Source organism: Plectropomus leopardus, chromosome 18, assembly GCF_026936395.1.
Source record: "Plectropomus leopardus strain MGB_pleo_1.0 chromosome 18, ASM2693639v1, whole genome shotgun sequence".
NCBI lineage: Eukaryota > Metazoa > Chordata > Actinopteri > Perciformes > Serranidae > Plectropomus > Plectropomus leopardus.
This window is the reverse complement of record NC_142193.1, coordinates 1,266,857-1,280,616: the sequence shown is the minus strand read 5'-3', so window position 1 is coordinate 1,280,616 and position 13,760 is coordinate 1,266,857. Positions and strand designations below refer to the sequence as shown.

The window sequence follows — 13,760 nt, the reverse complement described above, 5'->3', positions numbered from 1 at the left end:
CCAGAAATGGCTCTTTTGATAGTAAAGGTTGCCGACCCCTGCCATAGGCCTATGTGTCCATACATTTTATTGCATTATTGGTCAGGTTATTAAATTATTGGTTTTATGGCATTTTCAGTCAGGTTAGGTGAAATCTTTCTTACATTTTCAGGGTTCATAATACTGTCAGGAAACTCCTCGATAGCCTGCATGCTCTTCGATTGTTTTGAATGTTTCAATCTAATGATTAGAAATCCAGGGGGAAAAGCATTTTTGTTGAATGAATTTGAATTAACTATCTTAGTTTTGTTGAATGTGTATATCTATTTGTAGTGTGAGCATGGCTAATGTTTTGTCGTTTTAAATAAATAAACATTTTAAATTTTGAGATGAAAATCCAGAGAAAACGCGACGCAGTGAGGGTCTGTGGTGAGGACCGTGACTGTGAGTCATTGGCTGTGACTGGGCACAAAACTATGCTTCCCATCATCCTTTGTGGTCCGGTGTGAGGGGGAAGGAATATGGCGGCGATTGATGGAACGGGGCTTCTTTTGCGCTTTTAACCGACAAAAAAGCAGTTAATGCTGAATTTTAACGTTTGATTCGATGTAATGCTGGACGGTGGCTGTGACCCGAGACTGCAAATCACCGGACTGACGGTAACGGCACTTCATTAGCTCACAGCTAACTCCTATTGCCTGCTACTAACAACGTTAGCTACTGGAAGCGAAATTCACTGTTAAGCTAACGCTAGCTAGCCGAATACCTGCAGCCGACACATCTTTAAAACCTTTTAATGAATCTGGTTTATTTATGAGCAGTAAAACAACTGGATTACAATTATTGTAACGTATAACATCATAGCATTAGCAATAAAGATGTTCAGTTTGACAGCCGCCCTTAAACCTTAAGGCTCAATATTCCGGCTAACATGAGCACCGGCTAATGAGCACAGAAACGTTACTGTTACAGAAAAGTCACGAAAACACTGTTTACAGGCCTATCTCCCATCGGCAAGAGACTGAAAACACATACGCGGTGAGACAGTCTACGGCAACGTTACACAAAAAAAGACAAATGTTTGTGATGTTTTAGAGAGTTCCAGTAACAACAATAACAGCGCTAATCAGGCTGAACGTCAGACACGGGACGTTACATGTGTCCATACAGTGAAGAGCAGTCTTGTTATAATGCACTGTCTCAGACTGGAGCTACTCTCAGTCATGAATAGAAAAGATAAAACATGCTTCGCCCATGGCATTTGTTATTAGTTGCTGATGTATTATTATTGTTATTATTCATAGTTTTGAAACGGTACATTCAGTAGTCAGCACACTCAGTTTGTACAGAAAGTGGCAAGTAATGACCAAACTGTACAAATAAAAATAATAAGACAAGTAGATACAAAGCATCACTTCTGTAATAATGATGCAATAGTACAAATCCAGACAGACAAAACATAAAGAAAATTGACACAAATATGAGCACACCTATGAACTCACAGGGGGGTTTACCTCATTAGTTAATTGTATAAATTGATAGTTTTGGTTAGTTTTGTATTACATATTTTGAAGTCTGACGTTTTAAGATGTGTATCTAAATCTGATTTTAAAGTGGTATTATATGTGGGCAATTTCTTTAAAAAATCTTATTAATGTAGAATTTAGCTATAATAATTAGCAAATAAATTATATACTGTCATTCCTGAAAATACGTCAGGCCAAAGGATAGTAACATGCACACATTGAAAAAATAAGTGTTCTTATGTTTCTACCATATTGTTCCAGAAGGTGCATTTATCATTTATTCAGGAATGTATCTATTCTATCTATTCAGTCAGCTATTTCAGGATGTCCCACTGCTGTGATGCCCAACAGCAGCAGGCCAGCCTGTGACATGCTCGCATTCTGTGAGGTGTCTTTGATTTGAACTTGCATTGAAATTTTTGAAATTTGAATATATATATATATATATATATATATATATATATATATCATCAAATCATGAGTTAGGAGCACATATTTATTCATGAATACACAAGTGTGCTGTATGCTCATATTAAAAATGGACAGAAGTTGATATTTTCTTAAAGAGAGGAGCAGATGAGTCTCACCTTTAAGCAAAGCAAATCACTCTCAAAATTTTCTTTTGAATTAGAAAAATGTTACTTAGATCAGTGGGACATGTGGCAGTCCATGTAGTATTACAATTTGTAATGTAATAAAAAGTTAAATACAAGAATGATGAACCAGTGAACATACTCTACTTTAGACTGACTTTAGAATCTTTTTACAGACAAGTTCATGGTATTTTCATGTGAGTTTTCGTCTACTATGACTCCCAGAAATTTGATTTTAGGAGCCTGGGTTATTTCAATGTTGTGATTAGTTTGGCTGTTTCTGCTGTAAATGGAGATTGAATGTGTCCTGTCCTGTCTTCCAGGTTTATTCCTGGATTCCATTTTTCCGGCTTGGCCTTGCTCAGTGCTAAAGACCGCCAGGACCCCCTGTCTGACCTCTGCAGCAGGAGTTTTGCCTTCCCATGGACTTGACTCCAGCATCAGGCTTCAAGCGGAGGCCTGCTGCCTCCCCTCCCCCAAGTGGAGTTAGAGAGATTGCCAGGAGCCCTCCTCCCTGCTCCCCTTCCTTGTCTTTGTCATCTCCTTCATCTGCTCCGTCGTCCCCCCTGTCTACATCCTCCTCCGTTTGTGCCAACTCATCCATTTATCAGAACCATGTTAAAGGTCAGACCCAGGGGACAGAGGTGGCCAGGGTGTCCTCCACGTCTGCCTCTCTAACAACACAGTCTCTCTCCACACCTACACCCAACACCACCTCCTCGGAGTCCCTCCCTCACACGTTGGTGCAGCTGCGCGTTGATTGTGAAGAAGAGGGTGGGAAAAGGGACATGTACGATCCTTTCCATCCAACTGAGGGGGTGAAGGAGGAGGAGGGGGGTGAAGGGGAGAAATATGACCCGTTTGACCCCACTGGCTCCCCAGCATCAGATGCTGATGATGACAAAGTGAGGGGGGTGAGGAGGAGTGCTGAGAGAGAAGATGAAGAGGACAAAGAGGAAGAACCTCCAGACTCCACTGACACCTTGACTGACCTGCCGAGCCCCAGTCTGACCTCCCAGCAGCCTCTGAGGAGGAGAGTGGACTGTAGCTCCGCCAAAGTCGCAGAGCAGAGGGACAGTGCTGACTCTGATCACTCTGAGATAGAGGAGGGGGAGATAGTTGGGGCTGCTGACAGAGATGGAAGCAAAAAGAGAGCTGCTGGAGAACTCCTCACCCTGAATTCTCCCAGTGTTTCTTTTTTTGGCTCAAAACCAGAGCGCATCCTGCGGGTGCTGGACGGGGACGGCTTTGTGTCGGTGCGCGCAGAGAGCAACTGGGAGGTGGACAGGGAGCCTGAGGACGAGCCAGTCGTAGGAGTGGAGGACCTGAGAAGGAAGCTGGTCAGCAGGCGAAAGGAAAGATATCTCTCCTTTCCTGCTTCATCCCCCATCTCTCCTCAGCCACCGCCTCCTTCGTCCCATCCTCCAGCCTCTACACCCTCTCCCCCTCTCACTCCTCCGGTAGAGCAGGGCAGCAAGAGCCGCAGCAAGTCCTCCAAGAGTTCCAAGGACCACGATCGACAGAAAAGCAAGGACAGGAAGGCTGGGGAGAAGGAGGAGAGAAGAAAAAAGAGTAGGAAGGACAAAGAGGGAGGTCGGGAGAGGAGCAGAGAAAAGGAGCGAGGGCACAAGAGTGTGAAGGAGGTTAAAGGAAGGAGGAGCAGCAGGAGCAGTAGCCGGAAGAGGAAGAAAAGACAGCACAGCAGCCCTGAGGCCTCACGCTCTTGCAACTCCTCAGGAAGAGGAGGCCACTCTAGACACTCCTTCTCCAACCTGTCTGAAGAAAGACACAGAGAGAAGAAAAGAGATAAAGACAGAGACAGAGGAAGAGAGAGAGACAGGGACAGAGACAGAACGCAACATCGGACCAGTAGCCACAGAAAAGATGGAAGAGATCGAGAGTCCAGCTCCAGGAAGGACGAGGGGGAGAGAAAGGGAAGACACTCAAGCAGCAGAGAGCGAGGCCTTTCAAAGAGGTCCAGAAAGAGCAGGGAGAAGAGAGACAGTGACAGAGAAAGGCAGAGGGACAGGGAGCGGCGTCGGGACGGTCGTCCCGTAGTTCCGCCATCGATCCAGGACCTCAACGGCTCTGACCTGTTTGCCATCAAGAGAACAATCACAGTCACCACCACCACCACCACCACCACTGTACCCGGCTCCCCCAGACTGGCCCCGACCTCCCCCTGCCGGCCCACTCAGGATTCTGACAAGCCCCACAAGAGGAAGAAGAAGAGGAAATGGCACTCAGCTGGGGAGATGGACGACCGGGGAAGCTGTCACAGCCGATCCCAGTCGCTCTCGCCCCCCAGGTATCACAGCTACGAGTCCGACCGCTACTCAGACAAACTGGAGATTGACGTGTTGTCTTTGGACGGTGAGGCTTTGGACTCAGACTACCCATCTTTGGAGGACACACCCCCTGCTGCCCTGCCTCCAGAACCACTTGTCCCCAGTCCCAAAGTTAAAACAACCCCAAAGACTGGACGACATCACCCGAAAAAGAAATCTCGCACAATAAAGAAAATTGGCCAATCGGAATCCTCCTCCTCCTCTTCCAACAGAACCAAAAGCAAATGCCTCTCCTCCCTGACGGTCACCTCAGGCTCTGCCTCCGCCTCCTCCGGCCTCCCCTCAGCAAAGCGAGCCAGGAAGATGGGCAAGGACAAAGAGCGGGACAAAGGCAGCAGGAAGGATTTGGGTCGCTCTGGTAAATCTAAGAAAGAGAGCGGCAGCAATCAGAAAGGCAAACTTCAGTCCAAAGTGTCTGTGCTGGTGCGTGAGGGCGTGAGCAGCACCACAGGGGCCTCTGTCGGCTCTGGAAAGCTGGGCATGGACCTCCTGGGGTCAGGAGGCACAGGGGGGGTTGCTGGAGGCTCCGTGGTGGGTGGCTCAATCGCAGTAGTCTTCTGCAGGGACAATGAGAGCAGGTCTCCGTTCCTCAAACCTTGCTCTGAGCCGCTGTCACTGGGCAGCCGCAGTAAAGATCTGGCCTCTATGGGAAAGCGAAGCAGCTTGGCTGCACCCCCATCCTCCTTAACCAGCCCTGCAGGACTGAAATCTAAGAAAACCAAACCAAGCTCTATCACATCCACCTCCTCCTCTGCCTCCTCCCCCTCATCAACTCTGGCAACCAAGCGTCGCCGTCGCCTGGCCAAGAAGACGAGAGAAAAGAGTGGAACTGGTGGGTTGACAGCTGGAGACAACAGCCAATCAAAAGCCCCGTCTGAGGGCTGGGGCGGAGCTTTACCAGAAGTTCAGTCAGCAATTGGAGACAGCAGCAAGTCAGTCAGTCCACATACAAGCCAAGCTGGCCCTGCGCCCTGCTCCTCCTCCTCTTCCTCCTCTTCTTCCTCCTCTACCAGTGTACTCCCGCCTTCTTCCTCACCGCCCCACACGCCTCCACCCTCCGTGGCTCCTCTGCGGGACACCAGGGAGTCCTCACCAGACTCTCAGACTGTGGACAGCAGCTGTAAGACTCCAGACCCTTCATTTCTAGCTGAGGACTGTCCAACTCAGACCAGCCCCACACTCCCAGCATCCAGTCCATCCAGCCTGTCCACCCCCCAGGGAGCTGGCCTCAGCATTGCCTTGTCTACACCCTCTGCCAAGCCCCCTACTCCAGATGATGCACCCAAATCCCTGGCCTCCCCTCCCTGCTCGTCCTCTTCAGCAGGCTGCGGTCTCACCTCCCTGTCTCTGCCCCTATCCTCATCAGACCCTTCCTCCTCCTCTGTGTCCTCCTCGTCTGCTAGTAAGCCTCCTCCTCCTCCCCCTCCAGCAGCGCCTGCCCTCCCCTGGAGTCTGCAGACCGGAGTGGACTGCACGACTGGAGGAGTTCTAGCATGTGAGTCCCCTCCACAGATGCACACAAATCTGCTAAGTTATTATGAAACAGTCACACCCTGAATGGGCAACCAGGATCAGATTTTTAAGTAGGGTTGTATGAGGTGCTTATCAATAGTCAATGTATTACATGCACTAAATATTTCTCTGCACACCCCCGTTTGGAGAAGCAGGCTGGAGTCTGACATTGAAGCTAAGCGATGTACTGCTGTGGAGAGGGCAACGACAAAATGTATTTTAGCCACCTAAAAAAGTTTGTGTACACTATATTGGGAGTATTTTCATTGCTTAACCTAATGCCTGAGACATCAACCTGACTGTGATTTCCAGTGGTAAAATAAAGCTTCTCCTCTCTTTATTCTCTTTTAAGCCAGACTCCACTGAGAAAAACTGAGCTGCTTGTCTGCGACTGCTTTGAACAGTTAGTTTGTTATCGTGTGACTTTAATATTTACAACGGTTTGTTCAGATTCACTGAACGTCACACAATAAATTAAATTATTGAGATTAAATTAACACATTGATTGAAGCAGCTGTTGTTCCTGTGTTCAGTGAGCTAAAAGTGATGTTTTTCTCAGTGGACTCTGGTGGCTTTAAGGAGAGCAAAGATGGGGAACTGAGGACATTAATGACTTCCCGATGCAACAGGCTGTCTGACAGAGAGATAAAGCAGTAAAAAAAAACTTAGTACAGTGAACACTTAAACTGACGTTTTTTTTAGGTGGGTTTTCATGTTGTTGCTGACCCTTGCTCAGCAGTGCATTGGTCAGCTTCCATGTTGGGCTCCAGCCTGCTTCTTTAAACAGGGGGTGTCCTGACTGACATCTACTGAATGTAATACACTGACTATGGATAAGTACCCTATACAATCCCATTTCACAAAACCTGAGATACTTTACCTGCAAAATGACCTTTAAAAATAGTCAATGACTCTTGCCATGTTACATTGAATTCTTATGCAAATCGATTGATTTATTGATTGACTGGGGACCTGTTTCACAACAGCCAAACTGTAAAACATCTGTTTACATACTCTTACACAACTCATGTGGTGTAATCCAAGTCTCATTTATCCAGCTGTATGTTCAGTGCTCCCCAGACACATGCATTTTCATTTAAAAAAACCTTAATATTGCAGTCAAAAGAGCATAGATAAGTCTCACTTTTCCTCTCAGCTCCCCAAGCTGCGTGCCATATATTTTCAATATACTGGAGAGAAGGCAGACATCTCTACGGCTGATGGTTCCAACACACACCAAAATCATGCTAAAACTATCTAGACCAATAAATAGAACTGCAGGTGAGAGGAAAAATATGAATTTTTAATTTCTGGCGTGAATTGTCCCTTAAAGTTGTTCTTAAACAAACTGCTCTATACTAAAGGAATAAGACCCAGAGCAACATGTTTAAAGAAGTATCTCACGGCTGGAAAGATGGCCTCTGAATAAAACTAGCCTCAGCACTAGAAAGATGCAAACACTTTTGAAATTGGCTGCTGGCTAGCAAGAAACAGTCTTGTATTTCAAGCTAAAAAATGTTTCTGAAAACATCTGAGGTGAGAAATATTCAACTCAGTAACAGAGTCTTGGTTTGTATTTGGTCAGTGCTGCTTGGTTTTTTTATCTCAGATGTCGGGCATCCATTTTCACTGTGCAGGAGGCAGTATGGCGCCCACTCCCTGTTCACAAACTCTCGCTATAACAACTAAACAGGGTGTTAACAAGTGTTACAGAAAACATTTTAGGTGAAAAATAGGAAGTGTGTAAACAGAATCTTGATTTATTTCCAATCTACACTGCCTAGTTTTACAGTTTGATCAGATTTCGGTCAGAGTTTTCAGTGAGAGGGGCGGGTAACCCTCTTGGTCCACTTCTATAACTCCGTTCCACTTCTATAAGTCCTCAGTGGGGACATGGGTGATGAGTAATAGGAAAATGTGGAAGTACAGCCTGTAGAAGGAGCAACAGCCCCGAGAGCAAGCGAAACTCAGCCCCCGAGTTTCACTGTGGAGGGGGGGGATACCTGGGCGCTAGTTCAATGGAGGAACGTTAGCCACAGGTTATTTACACATACTACCCACATTGTTTTGATGCCGACTTTACCAGTAATTGTGACAGAATTTTGGCAAAACAGTTAACATGACTGTTATCAACTCATTTCTAAACTGACTCATCGAATATGTCAGATATGACATGATGCATTGTCATGTGTATCAGTGAATGTATAACCCTATAGATGCAGATGCCTTTTTCCTGACATAATGGTTTTGTTGTTTCTTCCTCTCAGTGACTGCTCTGCTCTTCAAAATGGAGGAGGCCAACATCGCAAGCAGAACAAAAGCACAAGAATTCATTCAAGCAACCAGCCAGGTGAGGGAGTGAAGCTGTCTGTCTCTGTCTGCAGCAGGTACACAGTGAACTCCAGCCACCTGCCAAAAGCTGCTAAATGACACACATGGTGAACAGTGGATGCTGGAACATCCACAAGCTATGTGGCTGTGGACAGAAAAGTTAATATTTTACCTTGAGTCTTAAGCCATTATTTACTTCAGTCTTCTTCTTTTTCTGTAATTTAGCAGAAGCTCTAGAGCAGTATGAAAACAATATGTCTGTAATTTGTCTGTTTTCTATGGGTGAAAAAACAGCAAAGGCAAGTTTCAGAAACACTGGCTTTACTTTGATGCTGGGGTGTAATGGTGCATGCAGTGGTGCCACATTATGTTTGAGATTATCCGCAACTCACCCAAACAAGTAATCTTTCAGAGTAATTGCTGTGCTGTGCAGCTAATGGTATTTTCAAAATCCAAGTTCCATTTTTTGTTTACATTGTTTACTTTACTTTTGTCACTTTTTGTTTAACAACACTCAGTACGTCTTTGGGAACTGAGGAAACTACTAATCAAAGAGCTGAAAGTGAAATTCTTTTTTTCTTTACATACGACTGCAGTTGCACAAAACTCCGGGGTCAGTCTGTTGTGGTCTTTTGAGCTTTATAATGCTCTATATATTTTCAGAGCCTCACGATTTTTCACGTCTGAGTTCAGGGAGATTGAAGGGGGAAGGCCACTTTGTGAATTGGGGGTAAATGTGTCTCGCACATAGACTGGATATAAAGATGGACAACATGCCCCACTTACCCCTGCTATGCTGAAATGATTTGCGAGGTTTGGGTGATGCCATCTACCAAGGGTGATGTCATTGAAAGATGTCATTGAAAGTCTGCTTATATCCGCAGTGGGGGAGTTACCGCTAAAAACAAAACAAACAAAACAGGGTGATGAGAACCACCTTCAGTGACAGAAACCATCTTTGGGAAAAATACGTTTGGTGTTGACTTTGAGTTTTTAGTTTGACCTATGTCCCATTCACTGACATGGAGGGTGGGCTTTATGACCTACACTGCAGACAGAGACCAGGGGGCAATCAAGACTGAAAAGGTACATTTTGTGGGAGCTGTCATGTTGTCCATCTTTATATACAGTCTGCGGTCTCGATGTGGAGTGGAATCTGGTTTGACTGTGCCATTATTTTGTCTCATGCTTTCATGCAGATCCTCTCACAGGCCAATCAGAGCCAGTCCCAGCAGCTGGCCCCTCCCTCGTCAGCCTCCTCCTCCTCCTCCACTCAGATCCCACCCCCTCCCTCTCTCCCTCCGCCTCCTGGTCTGAGTCCGGCCCAGTTCATCCTCCACAGCTCCCTTCCATTGGTTGGCTGCACCAAAACTCCGCCCTCTCTCCTGCACCCCTCCATAGGTGGTGGATGTGCACAGACCCCGCCCTCTATCATGCCTGTGGGGCTGTCTGGAGTTACTGGGAGCTCTGGTGACACTGGCTGGGACAATGAGAGCAAAGACCCTGATAAGGTAAAGATGAGTTTGCTCTCCTTAATTATATCCCACTCTGTCCACATGGCTGCTTATCAGCGTCTTTCCAACAGGAATAACATGAACATAAATGTAAGGCACAATAACATTCAGTAAAGAAGCTGTAACTCTGTTTTCATTGTTCAGTGTTTGACTAACTTTATGTTTGGATCAGGGATGACTTGATCATGTATTGTTTTGTTTGCGATATCGTTTGACGGTTGTCTATGCCACATCAGCTGATACACACACATTACTGATGGTATTTTGCAGTTTTTATAGCAGCTGGTATAACAGTATTATATGTCAGCTAAACTGCTTTATAGTGAATTGGGATCCCAACCAGTTGGCAACATAACAACAGCTCTAAATACTGCGTGACTTAAAAGTATGAAATTAGTAAAGAAACACAAAAAGTCAATCTTGTTGTTTTTTTATCCTGTTGGCTTGTATTTCCTGAATCTGTTCAATCAGTAGAACAAAGAAGTCAGGAGCAATGCAGCCAGCAGCCTTACCTACCATCTAGAGGGACAACTGAAACTCTCTCCGCATCCTATTGCACTGTGTGCAGGTGCTCAGTAGCTCTTTTACTTAGAGATGGTGCTATAAAGCAGCTTTAAGTCCCTTCTTTACACTGACTTTACATTTTTATACTGGACCAAAGGACAGCATCATCATGTCGCTCCAGTGTGAGATTACTGAAAGCATGCTGGCATCACAGAAGCAAAAGAGGTTTTACATTTTAACACAACAGCGTCGGGCCCTGTTATATGGCAGCTGATCTCATCCTCTGCTTGGAGGGTAAGGAGCCCCTGGATCTCATGAATTTCCCAGTTTGCAGACATTTATGGCCACCTTCCTTCTTTGAGTTAACTGCCAATTGCTGATTCTTTAATCTGCTGCAATGGTTCGCACACATAACACAGCTGTCCTTTCACATAGCCACCATTTATAGGTTTTCCTGCCTCCGTTGCTAACTTAAAGGTGAGGCAACTCTGTCCACTCATTCAGTGATCATACTTTTAATATAGAAGGACGTGGTGCCATAACGGTGCAATATTCCCACCTTGTGTGGATATGCAGCATGTGCAGGCAGGGGCACGCTGCAGACTGCAGGTTTGGGTGCTCAGTTGTAGAGATGTATCGACAAAACTGAGTTCATAAAGAGTAGCTAGAATTTTACTTAACATACAAGGTGAGTAGTTCTCTCTGTTACCTCCCACCCTCCCTGATTGGTGACTAGAAAGCATTAATCCTGATATATGTACCTGATCAACGGAGCAAATGGAACAAACTCCTCCCTGTTACTTAGTGTTGTTAAGGTTTTGCTCTCCTACCGTTTTTGCCTCCACACCAGGACAGTCATGGCCAGAGGCATAATGTTTTCGGGATGTCTGTCCATGTGTCCATCAGCCGTCCCATTCTTTTAAAGGGTTCTAAATGTTTTCATTCAAGTGAATGCAACCTTGCATAAATGTGTGCAGGGTAGCTGTGCGGTTTTAAAAGTCTTAGATAGCTTTGAATTTAGTATTCTCAAAGATAGGCCTTAAAAGAGTAAGAAAGAAAGGCATGAAGAAAATCAATTTATTTCTCAAAATGTTGAACTACTTAATTAAATTAAGTAAGTTAATTAAGTAAATAAGTTACTGTATATGTTATTTAATGTTAATGGATTTCACATAAAATCACAATCATATCAGGTTCTGTTTAGGCCAACTTAATAATGGGCAGACGCTCAACTTCAGATGTGACATAATAGACTGTAAGTAAAGACACACATAATAGGGCTCCAAAAACTGTATTCTCTTTTATCTTACAACTAGAGTGGATCGCTGCACTTTCTGATCCTAATGCACTTTGTGCTGTCTGTTACTTTTATTGAGTCAGTTTCAGTTCAAATAGGAGCTTTTGTGATCAAAAGGCCCTATGTGGCCCTACACTAAATGCAACAAATACAAAGCTTTTCTTTTGATTTTATAAGAATACAGTCACATAATACATAAAGTCATTATTATTTCTGTCGTTAATATTTCTGTTATGTTTTTATTGACTTAATTAGGTTCAAAGAGGGGTTTTTGTTGTGACCAAAAGGCATTATGGGAGGCCATTGAAAAGGGCTGGGACTCTAATTGCAACAAATTAATGTCTGTCTTCATTTAACGCTCTTAGAGCACAGACACGTCTCACAAAGCTATATATGTTGTACATGAATCAGTTGTATTAAGAATTTGTTTAAATAAATTCAAGTATTTGGTAAATAATTATTTCTAGAGCTAAAAGTCAACACTGATTTTTTGCATTATATCCTATAGACATTTGCCAGTATGAACTTGAACTTTGCTATAATTTCACTCTAGTTTTAAAAAGTCTTAACTTTGAGAACCCTGCGGGTACCATGTGTGGGAAACCCTGGTTAACATGTCTTCCACCTGAATGTCCCAGTACCTGAAGAAGCTGCACACCCAGGAGCGGGCAGTGGAGGAGGTGAAGCTCGCCATCAAACCTTACTATCAACGCAAAGACATCAACAAGGACGAATACAAGGACATCCTCAGGAAAGCAGTGCATAAGGTCAGTCTCAGCACACACGCAGCAAAGCAAAACACTAATCAGTGTGTTTGCGTCAGTGCACATCTTAGTCATAAAGTGTAGTTCACCATAGGATTAATACATGCTTTTTGAGAAATAAAAATGAGTCATGCTGGCTGATTACAGCTGTGTTTGGATTGAAACTGGTTGTTTAATCACTCTGTGTCAATGTCTCAGATCTGTCACAGCCGCACTGGGGAAATCAACCCTGTCAAAGTCAGCAACCTGGTTAAGCTGTACGTCCAGCGCTACAAATACTTCCGGAAACATGGACGCAAAATGGACGAGGAAGAGAGGGATGAAAGGGAGCCAGGAGCGCTGCATTCCTCTGCCTGATGGAAGACTTTTTGAAATCTTCCCCCTCCCGCCTTGACGTGGAAGATCTGAGCAGTCCACCAATTGTCTCCGTCTGATATTTTTATTGTTTTATGGCCCACCTTGTCGATGCTTTTATGTGATCTTTTGGAAGCTTCTCCTCTTATCTCTATGAACTCACTGTAAATATGTCTTACATAGAAAATGTATCATGTATACAACGTTCAGGAAGTGGATACTATCCTGCACACCTATGTGATCTTATACAGTCCAGTCACCAACCCTGCAATAAATCCTGCCTTTGTGAAGCTTATAGTTTTTAAATTTTGTTGACTGTGTCCTTACGAAGCTTCACAATGGTGGCATGAATTGCAGGGCCATTTTTCAGTAGAATTGATTTAGGTGTTCATGCTGCTTTGTTCATCCCATCATGATGTGTATTTGAATCCAAGGCGAGGGGAGATGTAATGCCCAGTGACACCAACATGTGTTGTATAATAGTGTGAGGATGTCCCCCCTCCCCTTGTCTCTGCAGATAGTATGATGGTACAAATACATGGACACCTGTCAGTTCTTGGATTCAGCTGTCTGTTTTGTGTGCATGTGTTAGTTTGAGAAAGTTGCTAAATCTCTTTATAATATTAATTGACCAACAAATTATAAATGTTGCTTGAAAATCAGAATGCAATAGAATGACCTTATTCATTTAGTCATTTTTCTCTATTAGCATCACAGGTCCTCTAGAACTTAATTCAGTTCAATTTGCCTCAGGGTTTTATAGCATATGACATCCATCTGTAAGAAAAAGAAACTTAAAAGCAAATAAGGAAATAGCCTGGAAAAGGTGCTTAAAAAAATAATATTTACGTAACTTTAGATATTTAATCATGATCATTATGGATAAAATTTCTCCCAACCTTTTTTCTTTTTCCCTAGACATTTTCCCTAGCTTAAATACTTTTCTAAATCTTACTTTCTTGCAATTTGCGAAGTTACTCATTGCCTTTTTTTCCCATGTTTTTGAAAGAAATTGCACCAATTAAATGCTGTAATACA

At 44.1% G+C, this 13,760-nt stretch overlaps 1 protein-coding gene across 1 annotated transcript; it reads left to right on the top strand.

The window, feature by feature from the left end:
• The first annotated feature begins 468 nt into the window (after positions 1–468).
• Positions 469–13,387, top strand: scaf1 (SR-related CTD-associated factor 1). Its single transcript, XM_042504904.2, has 6 exons — positions 469–638; positions 2,422–5,941; positions 8,226–8,308; positions 9,489–9,800; positions 12,243–12,371; positions 12,567–13,387. The coding sequence occupies exons 2-6, from the start codon at positions 2,521–2,523 to the stop codon at positions 12,723–12,725; spliced, it is 4,104 nt and encodes a 1,367-aa protein (XP_042360838.2). The 5' UTR covers positions 469–638; positions 2,422–2,520; the 3' UTR covers positions 12,726–13,387.
• Positions 13,388–13,760: the final 373 nt, after the last annotated feature.